Here is an 18,259-nt window from a genome sequence, read left to right on the forward strand (position 1 = left end):
TCTGTGAAATTATGGCAGGGAATGCTAACCTATTTTTCCAGTGTTTCTCAAGATTTGAGCAAGATTATTGTTCTACAAAGTTCATAAAGGCCTAATAGTTTCAGATTAGTATGATTTCATCAGAAAAAACATTTACACCAAAGCTCCTTATTGATATGTGAAGGCTACCAAAAATAGCAATGTCCTCCATCAGAACAACTTTAACATAAGGGACAAGGACAGTCGAGAAGTCTACTTTGTTGAAAATTTGCACAAAATACTTAGAGAAAATGGTACTATGGAAGCCCATTCTATACTCCTAAATGATAGTTGAAAGATCAGCAGTTGAGAGTGTTGATTAAAATAGAACTCAAAGCACACAATAAAGTATACATATATATTTGTCCAGAAAGAACTGGCATGTTGTTTGCTTTGTTATGGTGTTTAAAAATATGTACTTAATCAGTCCTAAAAAAATACAAATTCGAATATAATGAGGGCAATGAGTCTGGTTAAATGTTACTATATTTACAAGAAAGGATTACTGAAAAAATACTACTGTATGGATCCAAAAAATATATACAATTTGATTGGTTAAAAAGAGTTCAATATATCTTGTAAAAATATAAATTGAAGAAAAGATGTCGTTGCATTGTAGCGGTAGCAGCAATCTAACGTCAATTTGCTACAAAAGTGCCCTGCGCTTCCGACACAATAAGTTTACTTAAAAATATAATGCAAAAAAAAATTTGGAACTCATAAAATATTTCTTGTATTGTACTCGCAACTGTCTGATAACTATTATATATGTTAATTATCCCCATATCTTGACAGAGGGAGGTCACGATTCATGCGAAGACGCCAGATCGTGTATGGAACTGATGAAATACAAATTCAACGAAGACGCGAAAGCCGCCAATCGTGGTTCTCACAAACATATCTCTTCCTCGTCTTTCTACACCAAAGCTCCATTGATGAAATTCTGAAGTGTTTTACAGTATGATAGAAAGTACATTGTTTGTCGAGGTTTGTATACGGTGTTACGTTCAGTTTTGTGATACAGTTAGTATGGGTATCGTCACAGATTTATAAAGCTCAAAGAACTGTAGATGCCATGCTTTGGCTGAAAAGTGTGCCGAGGTTAGGTAGGAAATCCTATCTAGGTCACGTGATATTGAAATAGAATTTCAGTGCTTGACCAATCAGAAGCTTTGTGGGTTTTCGAAAACAATAGCAGAAATATTTTTTGCGATGATTCACTTTCTTCTGACTGGAAGAGTTTAAAGCAAGACATCTAGTTCTTCGTGCTTTATAAATCTGTAAGTATCGTGGGATATTAGGGTTGGTGGAATGTCAGTTACAGTATGCGCTGACCGGACCTCCAAAAACTGTCTTGTAAAGAAACTAAATTTCAAATCAGTAAAAAAACCGACGCTTACCATTCCCACACATACCCAGCACATATTTTTGCCTAACTGTCCCTCCTTCGACCTCCTCGGGGTATCTTTACGTGAGGTCCTTTTATTCAAGTAATTTTATCCAGTGTTCGAGGTACGTTCTCATTACCTTCCTGGTCTCTATTAGCATCGAGTTTTATTGTATTTGTAAATTACAAAATTTATTAAAAAGTTGGGTACTAAAAATTATTCTCTTTCTTTCTGAACATGTTTTCTCTCCCCTGTGGTACTTTTCTACAGGAGAGGTTGTGTGCATATTAAATTCCACCGCGTCCAATTTATTGCAAATCGTTTTGAACGCTGAATAGTTATCGACAAGCCTCAACTAGACAATGGGCTTCAGCAAGGGGAACACTCGTTTTGTTTCGACTAAGCCTTCAGGCGTGTTTTTTTTTTAATTGAATAATTATCTCGAAGTACTTAATGTTTAACATAATTAGGTAGGTTTTTGAAATTACAGTAAGTTTTTTTAAAGGACAGAGTGTTTATAAATAACAGATTTATATATCAGATATACGTTGCTTTTTGTTAAAAGAGATATATTATTAATATTCATTACGATTTTTTTAGGAAAAAAGAAAAGGCCTTCATTATTTTTCATCATAGTTGTCCGTGTTTTGGTCGTCATGGTTACAGTAGTTCATAAAAATGGCGCAGAAGATGTAGGGGTCAATCATTAGGACCTGTAGGATCTTTTGTGGTTGTTAGACGCAACCCATGGCGTTCTAAATCTAGATTTAGACTTAACCGCATGTGATTGGTTTGAAAGTAGAGTCATGGGCAAAGTTTTTGCAGCTGGTGTCAAATAATGTTTTACACAAGTTATCAGTGTTGTTTTGACTCATGATTTATACAGTAAGTACTGTAGAGTCTCTTTAACTTGAACCTCTATAACTCGAATACTTATAAACTCCATAACTTGAAGCCAGATTGACATTATGTTTTCCGAGGTCTGAATCACTGCTTCAAAAACGCTGAGCTTTCATAAAGATTGCAGTTACGTTTTCAATCAATCATCAAAATAAAAGATTAGCGCGTGACGTAACTTAATTGTTAAATTAATTTGTTTAATTAAACCAGAGGAATGTAAAGAGATGGAAAAACAGCTTTTCTGATTACTCAAAGTTCAACGATCACTTCTATTGAAAATTCTATTGTAAAAACTTTGATTAGGTCATTAAATGAAAGTCCAGAAAAGACGGCTCGCCATACAAATCGGACGGTTTCTACATGATTTGACGATAAAAATGAAAATTTGTTTTTCCTTTTTTGCCGATTACTAGTTCAATTTTTAAGAATAAGGAGCAATATTTTTACTAATGTATAGCAAAAGAAATTCTTAACGCAATGATATTAAATTGGTTCTTGTAAAACTGTCAGAAGTGGAGTAAAGTCAATATGAAGTTATAATTTTCTCGCGCTCTAGCTTTCCATATAATGATGCGGTCATAATGCGGTTATATCAATAGAATCGCTAGGAAATTCTGAGCAAGAAGATATAGGTACCTTTTCGTATAGGAGAGGTGTACCCAAAATATAAGCCCTAAAAGTTTGCGCATAATCAGGCTTGAAACAAAAGAATTTTGTCACAACACGTTAATTATGCAGATTTTTTATAGCGACAACAAAAGAAACCTATTTACTCGACATAAACTCCCTTAAGCGCAAGAGACCTGGTATATGACGAGCCGTTTTTCCATTGTTTTCAAGAAGCTGTTTTTCCATCTCTTTACATTCCTCTGATTAAACACTGCAATGTCTTCATTTTAATAAACCATTTTAATGACCAGAGAATCTACAATGTTTTGACTTAAAAAATTCGAGTTATGTAAATTCAACTGTAGTAGTGATTCTGCTATTAGTATTTCAATTTGTAAAACATTTTTGTTCATTTTCTTTTTAGATATAACAACGAGAGAAAAAATTTCAAGAACATAAATTTCGATTTCTTTACACGATGTCACCAATAGAAGCACAATCTTTTCATTTAATTCAATCCATCAGCCAGCGTTGTAGATGTGGTGTGTTAATTACAGACTGCAGTAATTGCTTGGACGAGTATAATCGTGAAAAAGAATTGAAAGTCAAACGATGTATAGGATGTAACGATGTGATCCCTGACTGGGACATTGCACGACATGGCAAACTGAACAGTAGGTGCATGAACAATGAATTCTCAAATACAATCAACTATGAATTTCCTACTGAAGATCAAGTCCGGATCGAAATCGTAGCCTATCAACAAGATAGAGAAAAACTTTATCCAGCCAAAGTACTTTGTTTTAATATTCCCTACTCGGCCCAAAATTTGATGTCAGACATTAAAAATAGGATTGAGTATTCACTTGGTATCCCTACAGAACATCAATTAATCGTGGAGCCTCACAAAAATGTTTATGAGATTCTAGAACCGTTGGAAAGTGTATCATATTTTTCTTATCAACAAGAAGAAAGAACTGTTCGCTTTCCTGAAACTTCTCATCTTGCACAAAAAGATATCAAAGTAATACATCTCCATTTAGCGGTGTTACAAGATGAATTTACGAGCACTAAAACTAAACAAATTTACGAGGTGATGGGTATCGAACAATACCAAGAGCTCGAAATTAAAGCATTCGGCTCACGTAAAACTTTACTACCACCAAGGTATTACACGTTTTTTTTTTTTAAGGAACTAGTTTTACCAAGCAGCCTCAATGTTTCTTAAGAAATCAGCCTTTTGAGCCTTAAATGTTTCTTACATGTTTCTAAACTTTTTGACATAATCAGCCTCATGGAAGGCTGGATTGGAAGGTTCTTAAGAAAAACCGAATTAAAAAATGCTATTTTCTCATTCTCAGCCTCAGCATGTTTCTTAGATGTTTCTTAGTTTTTAGGCATTCTGAGCCTCATGTTTCTTAAAAGTGTGTTTCTTTAAAAAAAAAAAAACGTGTACCGTTCAGGAGATTTAATACGAACCCAAATACAACAAGCTTTCGGTATTCCGGCGCGCAATCAAGTCTTAGTAGATAGTGAAGGGAAACGGCGCTTCGAGAATAATGAATACATTTAAAAAGATGTCTTCGACGCAGATGATGTGGAAGAAGTAAATGAAACGCATCAGGATCAGGCGGACATTATTCAAGGTGGTATTTTATATCTGACCGTTGTTTGTTACGGTGGCAAATTCACAAACGAAAAACAATTTGATGAAATTTGCGAGGAGCACCTTGTTAAACCTATAAAGGATTTCAATACGTTTAAACTACAGTTTTTGACCAAAGAAGAAGTGTTGAGGTCAGAGCTATTCAAATATGTTAGCCATGTTCGTAAGTATGTTCGTCAGAAATACAACATCCGAAACTCTGACCAGGTCATCTATTTTAAAGGCGAAAAATTAAGTGATCATCGTAAAACATTCGATTTATTTTTAAAGTATAATTCACCGGGCCAAATGACTTTGAATTTGGTTATCGATAAACATCCCTTCAACATTTGGATTAAACCTAAAGTAAATGTTCAAGCTCTTGCCAACCGTTACGGCTCTTCTTCGTTCGCAATGGAAGTTACCGATAGTGATGATGTCAAAATTGTTAAAAACAGGGTGGCGGCAGCAGCTTTTAACCGGGAAGAAGACGACAATTATTGTTTTATTGATTTGTGGAGCTCGAAAGATAACCGACACTTAGAAGACGGTCACACTCTTGCAGAGTATAATCTTTTAGAAGGTGATAAAATCTTGATGAAGCAGCGTGTCGTGATACAGCTCACATTCGTGGACACTGGAGAGGTAACTGTATTTTACGAAATCATTGAAAGTGATCTGGCATGTAAGAATGTCAAAACCTTAATTAAGGAAATTTTGAAGACGCAGAAATTGAAGAAGAGTCAGATTTTGGAGATGAAAGATATGAACAATGATGTTGTGTTGTCGTTAAGTAGTGATCAAAAGTTGTATGAATTTCGTCGATTGCATTTGCGAATCGATAAATCTCGATCGGATTGTAACGTCATGTAATGAGAATGTTAAAGACCTGTTATAGATAATACATACCGGGTACCATGAATGAAGGGCCTGTGGGTTATTGGGTTTGCGATATTAAAACTATGGAGCTTCATGCGAACCAAAGCTCAACAATTGACCCTTTTACAGAGACAGAATTTTGGAAATTGTGTCCAATTTTTGAAGTTTTTACGACTCCCTTAGAGAGACTAAGATTTTAGAACCCTTTTTATAGACTGAATTACTTTTTGATGGTTTTTTATTAACTTTAGGGTTTACCAGAGCTCGCTTTTCCTAAATGCAACCCTCCCCCTGTGATCGAGGGTCACTTGATTCGATAAAAAAAGGAAATCATGTAGGATCACGAATTCATGCTCGTGCAGTGCAGGTGAATATCTAAAATAGAATTCTATTGTAAATCATAAATAAAAGCAAATATTTTTATAAATCAAATTATTTAACAGGTTATCAGATATTTGGTTGAACCACGAGAAACCCATCATGAAGGGGTGATACTCAGCATAAAAGCATAAAGTATAAAAATTGCACAAAGTTATTCATAAAAATCATAAAACACGATGACTCTGCAAAACAAGGATAAAGCCTGATTGTAGGAAACAATTCTTTCAGTGCTTTATAGAAAAGTGTTGAGAGTGCCAAATGTAGTTTATCCGAGTTAGGTTTACGCGTTCCAATGTTTTCCAAGGTACAAAAAGATGGTTAAATAGTGCATTAGTTTTAGCGTTGAATATGAGAATGTAAAGTTTTCGCATAAATTTACAAAAAAAAAACATTTTTTATGTACGGAACTACTTAAAAATCACCGGAACATCCGAGCTCAATTCTTAACTTTATATTCCTGTGGTTTACCAACAGTGTTCTCCGTCACAATTTTATTTTGACTTTTTCGCTCTCCCTATTTACAACTGTTTTAAAAATGAGAGATGGAAAGATTATGACAAAACTAGACAGATTTTTGTCTAGCAAAAATGTAATGCGATAATATCCTTTATATGATAGCATTTCATGTGTTGAAAATTTTTAAAAGAATGCATGATTGTAGTGTGTATGTAAAGAGTTTTTGAGCGTGCTATGCGTGAGTTAGTTTTGATGGCTCCTTTATAGTTTACCGTGTTACTTCAAATAAATGCTCGGGCGTTTTATTTATTAATTTTTTTGTTTTTAGGAAGGGCGTTTACAAGAAGGGGTTGTTTATTAAATAATTTCTAACCAAAGTCGCTACTCTGATAAAGTTAATTGAAACCTTGCTCTGTCTTTTCATTACGTACAAAGTTTGAGTACAAATATGTTAACTTAGAGTTGTAGAAACGGGTCGAAACCAGTTTAAATACTAAAAGATTACAATCACGGGGCATTTATTGAAAAAAATTTCCCAAAAGAGGGTTATTTTTTCGAGATTGGGGCATTTTAAAAGTAGATGGCATTTATTAGAAGTAACGGCAACTGTAGAGTTTCTCCTTTTCTTGAGATGTGTAAGACAAGATTACGTCATTTTTCATATCGGAAACACCCGAAAAATCGGAATTTGACTCCTGTGTTGCTATTTTTAGTAATACTCAGGGGTCAAATTCCAGTGTTTTGGAGGTGTTTCCGATATGAAACAATGACGTAATCTTGACTTAGCATATCCAAGAATATTCTTATTGTATAAAAAGTGCATATTAGAAAAAAATACACAAAATACACAAGTAAAGAGAAGTAACAAAACATATTCAAAAAAGACGCTAAAAAACACTATTGGGGACATCATCTTTCCGTCATATCATAAAACCAAAAAACAACACTTGGTTCAAATAATACCCAATTCGGTAATGGAAAAGAAACCGTTCGACATATGGATCGTAAAACCTAGAGTAAACTTTGAAGCTCTTTCTACTTCTTTTGGCTCTTCGTTCACCATGAAAGTAAGCGATAATGACGAGGTCATTGTCCTTAAAAACAGGGTGGCGGAGGCTATTGGACAGGCAAAGAATGAGGAGAATTATTGTTTTATTGATTTGTGTAGCTCCAAAGATGTCCGACAGTTAGAAGACGGCCACACTCTTGCAGAGTATAATCTTAAAGAAGATGATAAAATCTTGATGAGGCAGCGTGTCGTGATACAGCTCACATTTGTGAATACTGGAGAGGTAACTGTATTTTACGAAATCATTGAAAGTGATCTGGCATGTAAGAATGTCAAAAAGTTAATTAAAGAAATTTTGAAGACGCACAAATTGAAGAAGAGTCAGATTTTGGAGATGAAAGATATGAACAATGATGTTGTGTTGTCGTTAAGTAGTGATCAAAAGTTGTATGAATTTCGTCGATTGCATTTGCGAATCGATAAATCTCGATCGGATTGTAACATCATGTAATGAGAATGTTAAATAAGAGGCGGTATAAATAATACTTACCGGATACCATCATTCAAGGGCCTCTGGGTTATTGGGTTTGCGATATAAAGCTATGGAGCTTTATGCGAACCAAAGTTCAAAAATGGGCTCTTCCAGAAAAAAACAATTGTACATGGGGGGGTGGAGGACATAACAATTGTTAGTGATTTACCCCCTGAACAGGGTGACTTTTGCCCCCCGGACAATAGGTTTTACCCCCCGGACAAGCATCTGCTGACCCCCGGACACCCCAAATTACCCCCGGACAGAGCAAATTTTGATGATTTTTTGCTACCCCCCCGGACAAAATATCCTCCACCCCCCAATGTATAATTTTTTTCTGGAAGAGCCCAATATGAAATTTGTCGATGTTTTTTGTCGTTCTTTTTTGTCGTTCTTTTTGAAATTGGCACAAAGTTATTCTTAAAAATCATAAAACATGATGACTCAAAACAAGGAGAACAGTTCATTGTGGGAAACCGTTCTTTCAGTTCTTTAAAGAAGAGTATATACCTTTTTCTTAACTTAGCTGCAGGTCCTTTAATTTCGCCGTTGTCCGTCTGTTCATCTGTTACAAGGTTTTCTCGAGATCAGCTCATTAGTTTTTAGACCTACCGAGAGTCCTTTAATTTGACCGTTGTCCGTTTGTCTGTTGCAAGCTTTTCTCGGGATTGGCTGATTAGTTTTTTTTTATTTTTTGCACAATGATACAAAATAGCAATGCCTATAAAGTGACGGAGCCCGATTTTTGAAAAAAAAATTTTGGGGGCAAATTTGGGCTAAAAACTACCTAAAAATAAGGTTTTTTGGACTTTGTGCAAAATTGCTTCATTAATTTTTCCTGATTTTCGGCAGAAAGATAGAGTGGCTAGGCACCCTAAAATGTGGCTGAAGTAATTTTTCTCGGAAAATTTTTTTTCGTCGTAAAATACGGATTTTCGCAAGTTTGGGCCAAAAACTACCTAAAAATAAGTTTTTTTGGACTTGGTGCAAAATTGCTTCATTAGTTTTTCCTGATTTTATGTTTAAAGATGGAGGGCAAGGTTCTCTAAAAAGTGGCTGAAGCAGTTTTTTTCGGAAAATTTTTTTTGGCCGTAAAAATCGGATTTTCTTATTCGGGGAAATTCCCTTATATAATTTTTAGGGAAAAAGAGCATTTCTTGCGATTGGATTGATATTTTTTTCTGGATTTTTGCACTTTGATGTAAAATGGTAATATTTAAACTCTGATGAAGCCTGATTTTCAAAAAATAATTTATTTGGGCAAATTTGGGCCAAAAAGTGCCTAAAAATGGGATTTTTGGACTTGTGTGAAATTGCTTCATTAGTTCTTTCTGATTTTTTGGACAAAGATGAAGGGCAAGGTTCTCTAAAACGTGACTGAAGTAGTTTTTTTCGGAAAATTTATTTTGGCCGTAAAAGTCGGATTTTCTTATTTGGGGAAATTCCCTTTTGTCATATTTAGGGAAAATGAGCATTTCTCGAGATTGGCTTGGTATTTTTTTCTTATTTTTCGTATAGTGGTAATTTAGGTAAAAGGGTGCATCATGTTTGTTTTTTTTAGACTTTTTTGACTCATTTGAGCTTTGATACTCCACGGTAATCTATTCAAGCTGCTCACTACACTTTCTTATTCCCTTGCTATTTGTCCTATTTTTTTCTGATTTTCATCGACAGGTAGGTCCATTCAGCATGTTGCTTGTTTGGCATTTTTTTCATAACGATGCAACATGGCAATACTGAAAAAGTGACAGCCCGATTTTTTGCACAAAGGTGTGCATTATAACTGCGAGTGATGTGCTTAAAATCGTTTTTCTTGAAGGTTTTATTTTTTATGGTTTTTGTATCCCCTTTGAAGCTCAGAAAAGGGGCCCCTATTGTTCGCTCATTACAAGCCCTGCCCTGTTATTGAGGGCGAAAAAATAGCATTTGAATGCCGGAACTTGATCACAAATTTATACTCGACCAATGCAGATAAATATCTCAAATAAAATTGTAATTTGAATTATTGAGAAAACTATATTGTATTTTTGTGTTTTTGTAATTGTAAGTTAGTTCTGAATTTTCTTGGGCACTTTGTGATGTTTTTTAAACAACCAAATATTTAAACCAGATTGTCAGTATAAAAGGTCTGCATTTCTAATGGAAAAATAAATATATTTTGTATTGCTTTTTTTGAAAACACAGTTTCAAATAATGTAAAGATTGGCTTAACAGATGATTAGATGTTTTGTTGAGTCACGATATTTTGAAGGGGTGATACTTAACATAAAGCATAAAGTTGCACAAAGTCTGACCATGCGAAAAAAAGCATAAAATATGATAAGAAAGGCGAGACCAATTTGATTAGTTGTTTTACGGGCCCGACCGACCCTGAAATTACAAAAATTCGAAATCAAAATAAAATATATTTTGGTCGTACATTTTTATTTTCATTGCTTTACAAACTCCCAAATTTTCAAAATGTTGGTAGTTCTTCCAATGTTTTAAGAATTTTATGTTCAGTCTTTCATTTTATCCATGAATTCGACCTTTTTGTGTCTTTTTATTTTCTATTTTAAGATGTAGTAATTTTTGCTACCTTTTTAGGTGATTTTATACAGGTGATTTTATAGATGGAATTCTACTTTTATTTTTATTTTTTCGCCGACCGACCGACCCTCTTTTTGGGTAGTTTGGCCCGCAAACAAATTAAATTGGTGTCGCCTCACTTTGGCATAACAGGGATAAATTTGGTTTCTTCAAACCATTCTTTCATTACTTTGGAGCAGCATTCAAAGCTCTCTAATTCGATTTTGAAAAGGCCGAAACATTTAGGCTGCTTGGTAAAACTAGTTTCTAAAAAAAAAGCGTGTGCAACATCTAGATTATATATTTTTTTTCATTTTAGAGCAAATAAAAAAAAACACCAAAAACGAACGACACTCAATTCTACTATTTAAGAATCCAAGAAAAGTGTTATCCACTGACCAAAATAATGGCTCTACACTGCAAGCAAACATTTTTACCATCAAGCATACAAAAACTGGTCGATAAAGATGAAATATTGGACACATGTCAAGATACTTTTCACTACGGATCTAATAACGGATTCGATAGCTCAGGATGCTACTTTTCAATATATTTTCAACGAGGTCTTGGACTTAGCAGAGATTACGATGGATGTAAAGTGATGTTGTATCGATTTGAAAACGATGAAGAAAAGATAGGTGTAAGTGTAACGATTTCTTGGTCATTGCAGTGGACCCAGCTGGCACACAACGTTGTTTAAACGTTAATCTAACGTTCACAACGTCCATATAATGTTAGATGAACGTTAAAACAACGTTGTGTGCCAGCTGGGGAGTCTCCACAACTAGAACACGCACGGGGGACATTAATTTGTTCGTGTTAAGGAAACTTCGACTTATGGAGTATAATGTGAGACCAGAAAACTTGTTCGAGTTAAGGAAACCTTATAGAGGTTCGAGATAAAGAAACTCTATTGTATCTTCAAAATTATTTGTTCTCATTTTTTGTTTCAATAATGTAGGGAAAAGAGAGAAACTTAGGTAAAACGAGGATAAATTAAACGTGAACAACACGTTTGGTTGAAAAAGATGAATTAGGATAAAACATCGGTGACGTAGGTAAAATGAAGGTAAGTTTGGTAAAAAGAGAATTCTAACTTGTTATAACTTCTTTTAGACTTGTTTTATAAATCTGTACCGTTCACCGAAAGTCGTTCAGCCTCCAAATTTCAACCCATTTGATCCACCCGAAGATGCAGAAGAAAGTGATTACGTCACTCAAAAACTTGAATACGACGTTGTTACAATGCGTTGGTTTAACGTTGAAAAGACGTCCAAAGATGACGGGGACCACCAACTCACTGTTTACAGTAGCTGTTTGAGACCTCTGTACGAAAACGGTGGCAAAAAGACAATCGATGTTGAGGAAGCTGATGATGGCAATGATGTACTTGTGCTTTCGTATCCTAATATCCAAGGGTTTCTTGGAGCTGATATTAATAATGTAGGTAATGATTTCAATGATAAGGTTATATAAACTTTACTTTTTTGTTTTAAAGTGTTCACTTTATACATTTTTCGTCCTTTGATTTGGAACGAATTGAGTCTTCTTCATTCATTAGTATAGCAGAAATGATAATATTTTGAAGTAGCTTATTCTTCCTATTTCGTTCGTTCGTTCGTTCGTTCGTTCGTTCGTTCGTTCGTTCGTTCGTTCGTTCGTTCGTTCGTTCGTTCGTTCGTTCGTTCGTTCGTTCGTTCGTTCGTTCGTTCGTTCGTTCGTTCGTTCGTTCGTTCGTTCGTTCGTTCGTTCGTTCGTTCGTTCGTTCTTCGTTCGTTCGTTCGTTCGTTCGTTCGTTCGTTCGTTTCGTTCGTCGTTCGTTCGTCGTTCGTTCGTTCGTTCGTTCGTTCGTTCGTTCGTTCGTTCGTTCGTTCGTTCGTTCGTTCGTTCGTTCGTTCGTTCGTTCGTTCGTTCGTTCGTTCGTTCGTTCGTCGTTCGTTCGTTCGTCGTTCGTTCGTTCGTTCGTTCGTTCGTTCGTTCGTTCTTTCGTTCGTTCGTTCGTTCGTTCGTTCGTTCGTTCGTTCGTTCGTTCGTTCGTTCGTTCAAACATATCAGCGTGAAATTGCTTCACTTTTTAACGCCACTACACAGATTTCGAATTAAGATTTTTTTGTAACTACAACTTTCTGCATATTTCCATATTTTTTTTTACAGATGGTTTGTGGCAATTTTCTGGTACTGATGGTAACTCCTGATGAAGCAAATTTCATTGTTGATCTGATCAAGTTCGATGACAAGGAAATCTTCCATTTCAAACGTCTAACAGCTCGAGGAGATTACACTGTATACAACCCTTTGTCTTTCGGCTTACCAAGCAAAGTATATCTGGACATGGAATGGCAAAGGTTTTACGTAATGAGTAATTACGAGTTATATTGTTATGATTTTAACGGCGAAAAGATCTTCGACGGTAGCATTCGCAATTACGAAGTAAGAATGATTTATCTTATTTTCTTGTGTTTTAAAGCGATTATATTTTAGGCTAGCAATTGATGCTTTAAAACGTTTTTTGGCTTTTCGTTAAAAAAAACTGTCTGAGAACCATTTCCACAAGGTTTAAGGGTCCAATGCCCAGATATACATAGCGTTGTAGTCAAGCCACGGTAGTTGAAGGAAAATAATACAACAGTAGAGTTGACCTCAGTAGTAGACCACAGTTCGGTACCGGTAAATTGTTCAATCAGAACAAAACAACTGACGAGACGAGGATAGTTCTCATAAAGATAGTTATTACTTTGCTTCGGTGAAGGAAAGAGTAGATTCATCTATTGCTTTATAAAAGATATATGTGGTCGAATATCGCCAAAACAGCACTAATCCTCATAACGGCTTACCGTCTTAGACGTTAAATACACCCAAAATCTTAGAAAAAACAGAAAGTCATTAACCAGAGCGCGGGGGTCCTGATTACCAATGCTTCCTTTTGACCTTAAAATGGTCAATGAAGGAGCCAATGACCAAACATGTGACGTCATTTGAAACTTTTTGGAAAGGCGTGAAAATCGCAGATGTCTTTTATAGAACACTGAACTAGATAGAGCTTCTCTGTCCCTGGCTGAAGCAATATAATACAACCTCTCAGTAGACCAAAGTTTGGTACCGGCAATTTTTTCAATAAAGATCATTCTCTCGTCTCATCGTTTCCCGTCTCGTCAGTTGTTTTGTTCTGATTGAACAAATAGCCGGTACCGAAATGCGGTCTAACACTGTAGTGTGCTTTACTCTTTCATTATCTTGCTTAAACTGGTTAACTTGAGAAAAAACAGAGTGGAACTGTTGTATCTGGTGTTTTATCCGAGATATCAGAATGTCAGTTACTACTGGGGGTGACAATTGTTATAGCAGTTTAAATTTGATGCCCTTATGGAAGGGAAGAAAGCCACTGATCCAAATTTTGCATTAGGTTGACAGGTGTTTTTAGGTTAGGTGTTTTATCCGAGATTTCAGAATGTCAGTTACTACTGGCGGGAATGACAAATGTTATAGCAGTTTACATTTGATGCCCTTATGGAAGGGAAGAAAGCCACTGATCCAATTTTTGCATTAGGATGACAGGTGTTTTTAGCTTAGGTGCTTCATCCAAGATTTCAGAATGTCAGTTACTACTGGCGGGAATGACAAATGTTATAGCAGTTTAAATTTGATGCCCTTATGGAAGGGAAGAAAGCCACTGATCCAATTTTTGCATTAGGTTGACAGGTGTTTTTAGGTTAGGTGCTTTATCCAAGATTTCAGAATGTCAGTTACTACTGGCGGGAATGACAAATGTTATAGCAGTTTAAATTTGATGCCCTTATGAAAGGGAAGAAAGCCACTGATCCAATTTTTGCATTAGGTTGACAGGTGTTTTTAGGTTAGGTGCTTTATCCAAGATTTCAGAATGTCAGTTACTACTGGCGGGAATGACAAATGTTATAGCAGTTTAAATTTGATGCCCTTATGGAAGGGAAGAAAGCCACTGATCCAATTTTTGCATTAGGTTGACAGGTGTTTTTAGGTTAGGTGCTTTATCCAAGATTTCAGAATGTCAGTTACTACTGGCGGGAATGACAAATGTTATAGCAGTTTACATTTGATGCCCTTATGAAAGGGAAGAAAGCCACTGATCCAATTTTTGCATTAGGTTGACAGGTGTTTTAGGTTATAGGTGTTTTATCCGAGATTTCAGAATTTCAGTTACTACTGGGGATGACAAATTGTTATAGCAGTTTAAATTTGATGCCCTTATGGAAGGGAAGAAAGCCACTGATCCAATTTTTGCATTAGGTTGACAGGTGTTTTTAGGTTAGGTGTTTTATCCGAGATTTCAGAATTTCAGTTACTACTGGGGATGACAATTGTTATAGCACTGGGATCCCCACTCCTCCTAAAATTCCTAAAAATCCTACAATAAGTCAAAACTCCTATAATCCTCCTAAAACTCAACAAATTCTCCTAAATTCCTAAAATCTGAAAACTTTATCAAGCACGATGGTAGCTGATTATGTTTGTATATTTGTATAATCAGACAAGAAACTAAGATTTTTTTCTCATCAAAGTCAAAACAAGCTGGGAGTAGTAAGCTACCTGACCTTGTAACAACATGTTTAAAATATATTTTTGCACTGAAATATTTGGAACAAAAGCCTATGTTTATTGAAAGAGTGCAGACTTTATTCAACAAAGAAGGCTCAAATGTTTAAGAGCAAGGTTTGGTGGTTTGCGCCCTCATCTGTGAATTTTTCACTTGAGCACCCCCCTGAACTTAGGGGGGGCTAAACCATTTTTGCTTGATTGGGGGCTGTATTTAAAAAAAAAATACTGGGGCTAGCTTGCTAGGGGGCTGAGTGTTAAGTAGTAGAACTGGGGTCAGAGCTGATAGGTTACAAATATTTTAATTTATGCTAAAAATCTATGTTGTGGGGAAGGTTTTGACCCCTCTTAGAAAAAATTTTTGCCTGCGGTGCAATAAATTTATTAAGAATTTGCATATAAGATTTCTATGATATTTTGTTTTGTGAAAGTGGAGGCTAAGTTTTAAGAGTTTTTCTGGGGCCTTTTTCCTTAGTCTCCCCCCTGAAAAATGCTGGGGGCTGGACCCCTCTGCACACTACTATGACATAGGCTTTGTTAGAACGAATAATATGATAAGTAAAGTAATTTTATTTCAGTCTTCCTGTGGGTGATTTTTTTTTCGGCAGAACATCTTTCTAATGGCTGACTTCAGGTCGATTTTAGAAATTTATTTCTTAAATTTTCCTAAAATGCTCCTAAAAAATTGAAATTCTTCTAAAACTCTCCTAAAATTTGGCCAAAATCCTCCTAAAATTTGTCCCAAAATTAAAATAGTCAGGCGTGGGATCCCTGTAAGCAGTTTAAATTCGATGCCCTTATGGAAGGGAAGAAACCCACTGATTCAATTTTTGCATTAGGTTGACAAAATGGTTATTGAGAAGACGATGCAAGTTTCGAACAGAGTCTTCATCACCGCCATTTCCCCACCCCAATTTCCCATGGATACAATTAGACTGATCGAGATCACCCGAAACGAAATAAAACTTGGCGATTGCATTAAGCTTTCAAGCAGCAAGTATAACTTCATGCATAAATATATTTGGGTCCAGAGATATCTCGGTAAACAATATTTCTGTTGGCTTGAAGCTCGACCAAATACCAATTGTTTCTTCAGCGTTAATGCGTATGATTTGCAAACGGGTGGAGAAGCAGTTTTATACAAATTTGAAGAACCATTTTATGGAGATTGTTATTTGAATTGGAATATGAGAGAATTGGCATTAGTTACAGAATTGGATGATGAAGAGAGAATCAAACGTCTTTGTGTTGAAAGAATTCCCTTCTTTATGAACTCGGAGTCGAATTGTTGTTCTCTCAAAGAACAAGCACGTTTTGTTTGCTTGAATAATTTCCATGAAGGTTATCTGTGTCAAAAACTTCCGAAAGATCTTTTACGATTTCTTGACATATTGTAGTAATTTGTGGTTATCCCTATAGCTTTTCATACAGGATACAGGAGGTTGGAATAAATCCTACCCGGGCACCATGCCACGATAGAACAGAAGACTATGGAAAATTAAAAAGCATCTTTCGAAACGTTCACTCATTGATTTTAATTTTGCATCATCTGAGGTAATTCACTCCAAACATTTTTGACGACGTCATGCATCTTCACACTTACCATTTTTTGTACATGTAATTACTTTTTTAGAGCTTACATTTTTATAAGATAATGATAATGATTTTTTTAGCCCTGGGTGACTCAAAATATATTGTCTACATACGTTCTATGTGCTAAAAATACATTCTGTCCTAAGCTACGGAAGAAGACGCACGGCACTTTGAACATCGTCCGACTCACGCTGATTTTCGTCGGGCTTAGACAGTGAGACTTTTTAATTGAAAAATAATCTTAAGGGGAGACTAAACACTCAAGGTTTTTTTAGTTACGAAACCTTTTAGTAGGGGGAAATTTGTTCGTTTTTTGAGGTCGCTCGATTTTTTTAGTCAAAGCACTTGTTATACATTTTCGGAAAGCTAAGGGGTAGGGGAATCAAAATAACTTGGGTGCCAATTTTTTTTCGGACACTTTGGTGTGATTTTCGGACAAATGCGACGGTTTCAGGCAAAAATCATAGGGTGAAAAATTAATGAAAATTTTAGCTTGAGAAAATGGAAACCTGTGGTATATTTTTGGAAAGCTCTCAAAAAATAAAGATTAGTGATATATTGCGAGTATAAGTGATTTCAGTACCTAACTCGAGATATTGATCCTTAAATTCGTGTCTTTCAGCCAGAAACAGCTGTTTTGTCCAGTTTTTGCGCTTTCGGAAGCTCAATATCTCGAGTTAGGTACTGAAATCACTTATACTCGCAATATATCACTAATCTTAATGTAAAATCCACTCTGCTTTTTCCGGACTAACTGTATTTCTTATGAAATAGATCAAAATAAATATTAAATGAACTAAATGACGAAACAATTCGAAACTGTCTGTGCTCATCTTCTGCATCAATGCAAAAATGCTGACGTCATCAGTGACGAATTAATTGTAGCACTACATAATGTTTTTCAATCTAATATGGTGGTTGAAGCAGCGAAATTAGTAGATGAAAAGAAGATTCAATCCTTGATGTCGGAATCTGGACGCCATATATTCAAGGTATAATCATACACTCCAATCATACCTATCTCTTCATTATAATGCTTCGATTCTAAGTCTGCATCGAAAATTGAACACAGGGGTTCTAAATCTTTTTGTTTTTAGGTAAAATTGATACTTCTAAACAACGATATACTGTAAACAGAGAGCGTGGGGGGGGGTAGCAAGAAATATTTAAACGTATAATTCCTCACAAGGTTAATGAAATCCATTCAATGAGGATTGTTGGTAAGAAGAAAACATACACGTGTCATTATTCTATAAACTGGAAAGTAGATGTTGACAAACTAAGTAAATTTCACTTTATGAGGCCCTCCAGCGGACCTTCATTACACTCAATCACGCAAATTTTTTCCCAAATTCACGCATTCGCGCAATGTTTTTTCGCAATTCACGCAATTCTTGTTCACGCAAAGCTTTCCAATTCACCCATTCACGCAATGTTTTATTAATTTTCACGCATCCAAGTGAAAAAGCCTATTCATGCATTCACGCAAACCGCTGGGGGCCCCCTTTATGACATAATAGTAAGCCAGAAACATGAAAAATATACTACCTTGATATCAAGTCCAAACTTTCCAATGATTCTTTCGTCCTTTTTTCAGGTGAAAGGTAGCAATGAGAAATGGTACATGGTTTCATCTTCGAGTTTTTATTGCAGTTGTCCATCATTTACTTTTCAATTTCTCAAAAAGAAATCTTCATACCTATGCAAAC

General features: G+C 35.6%; 1 protein-coding gene across 1 annotated transcript; it reads left to right on the plus strand.

Annotated features, from left to right (window-relative positions):
- Positions 1–10,708: 10,708 nt before the first annotated feature.
- On the plus strand, positions 10,709–16,662 carry LOC136824324 (uncharacterized). Its single transcript, XM_067080479.1, has 4 exons — positions 10,709–11,025; positions 11,502–11,828; positions 12,540–12,815; positions 15,797–16,662. The coding sequence occupies exons 1-4, from the start codon at positions 10,792–10,794 to the stop codon at positions 16,352–16,354; spliced, it is 1,395 nt and encodes a 464-aa protein (XP_066936580.1). The 5' UTR covers positions 10,709–10,791; the 3' UTR covers positions 16,355–16,662.
- Positions 16,663–18,259: the final 1,597 nt, after the last annotated feature.

Source organism: Clytia hemisphaerica, unplaced genomic scaffold (genome assembly GCF_902728285.1).
Source record: "Clytia hemisphaerica strain Z4C2 unplaced genomic scaffold, Clytia hemisphaerica genome assembly, whole genome shotgun sequence".
Classification (NCBI taxonomy): Eukaryota; Metazoa; Cnidaria; class Hydrozoa; order Leptothecata; family Clytiidae; genus Clytia; species Clytia hemisphaerica.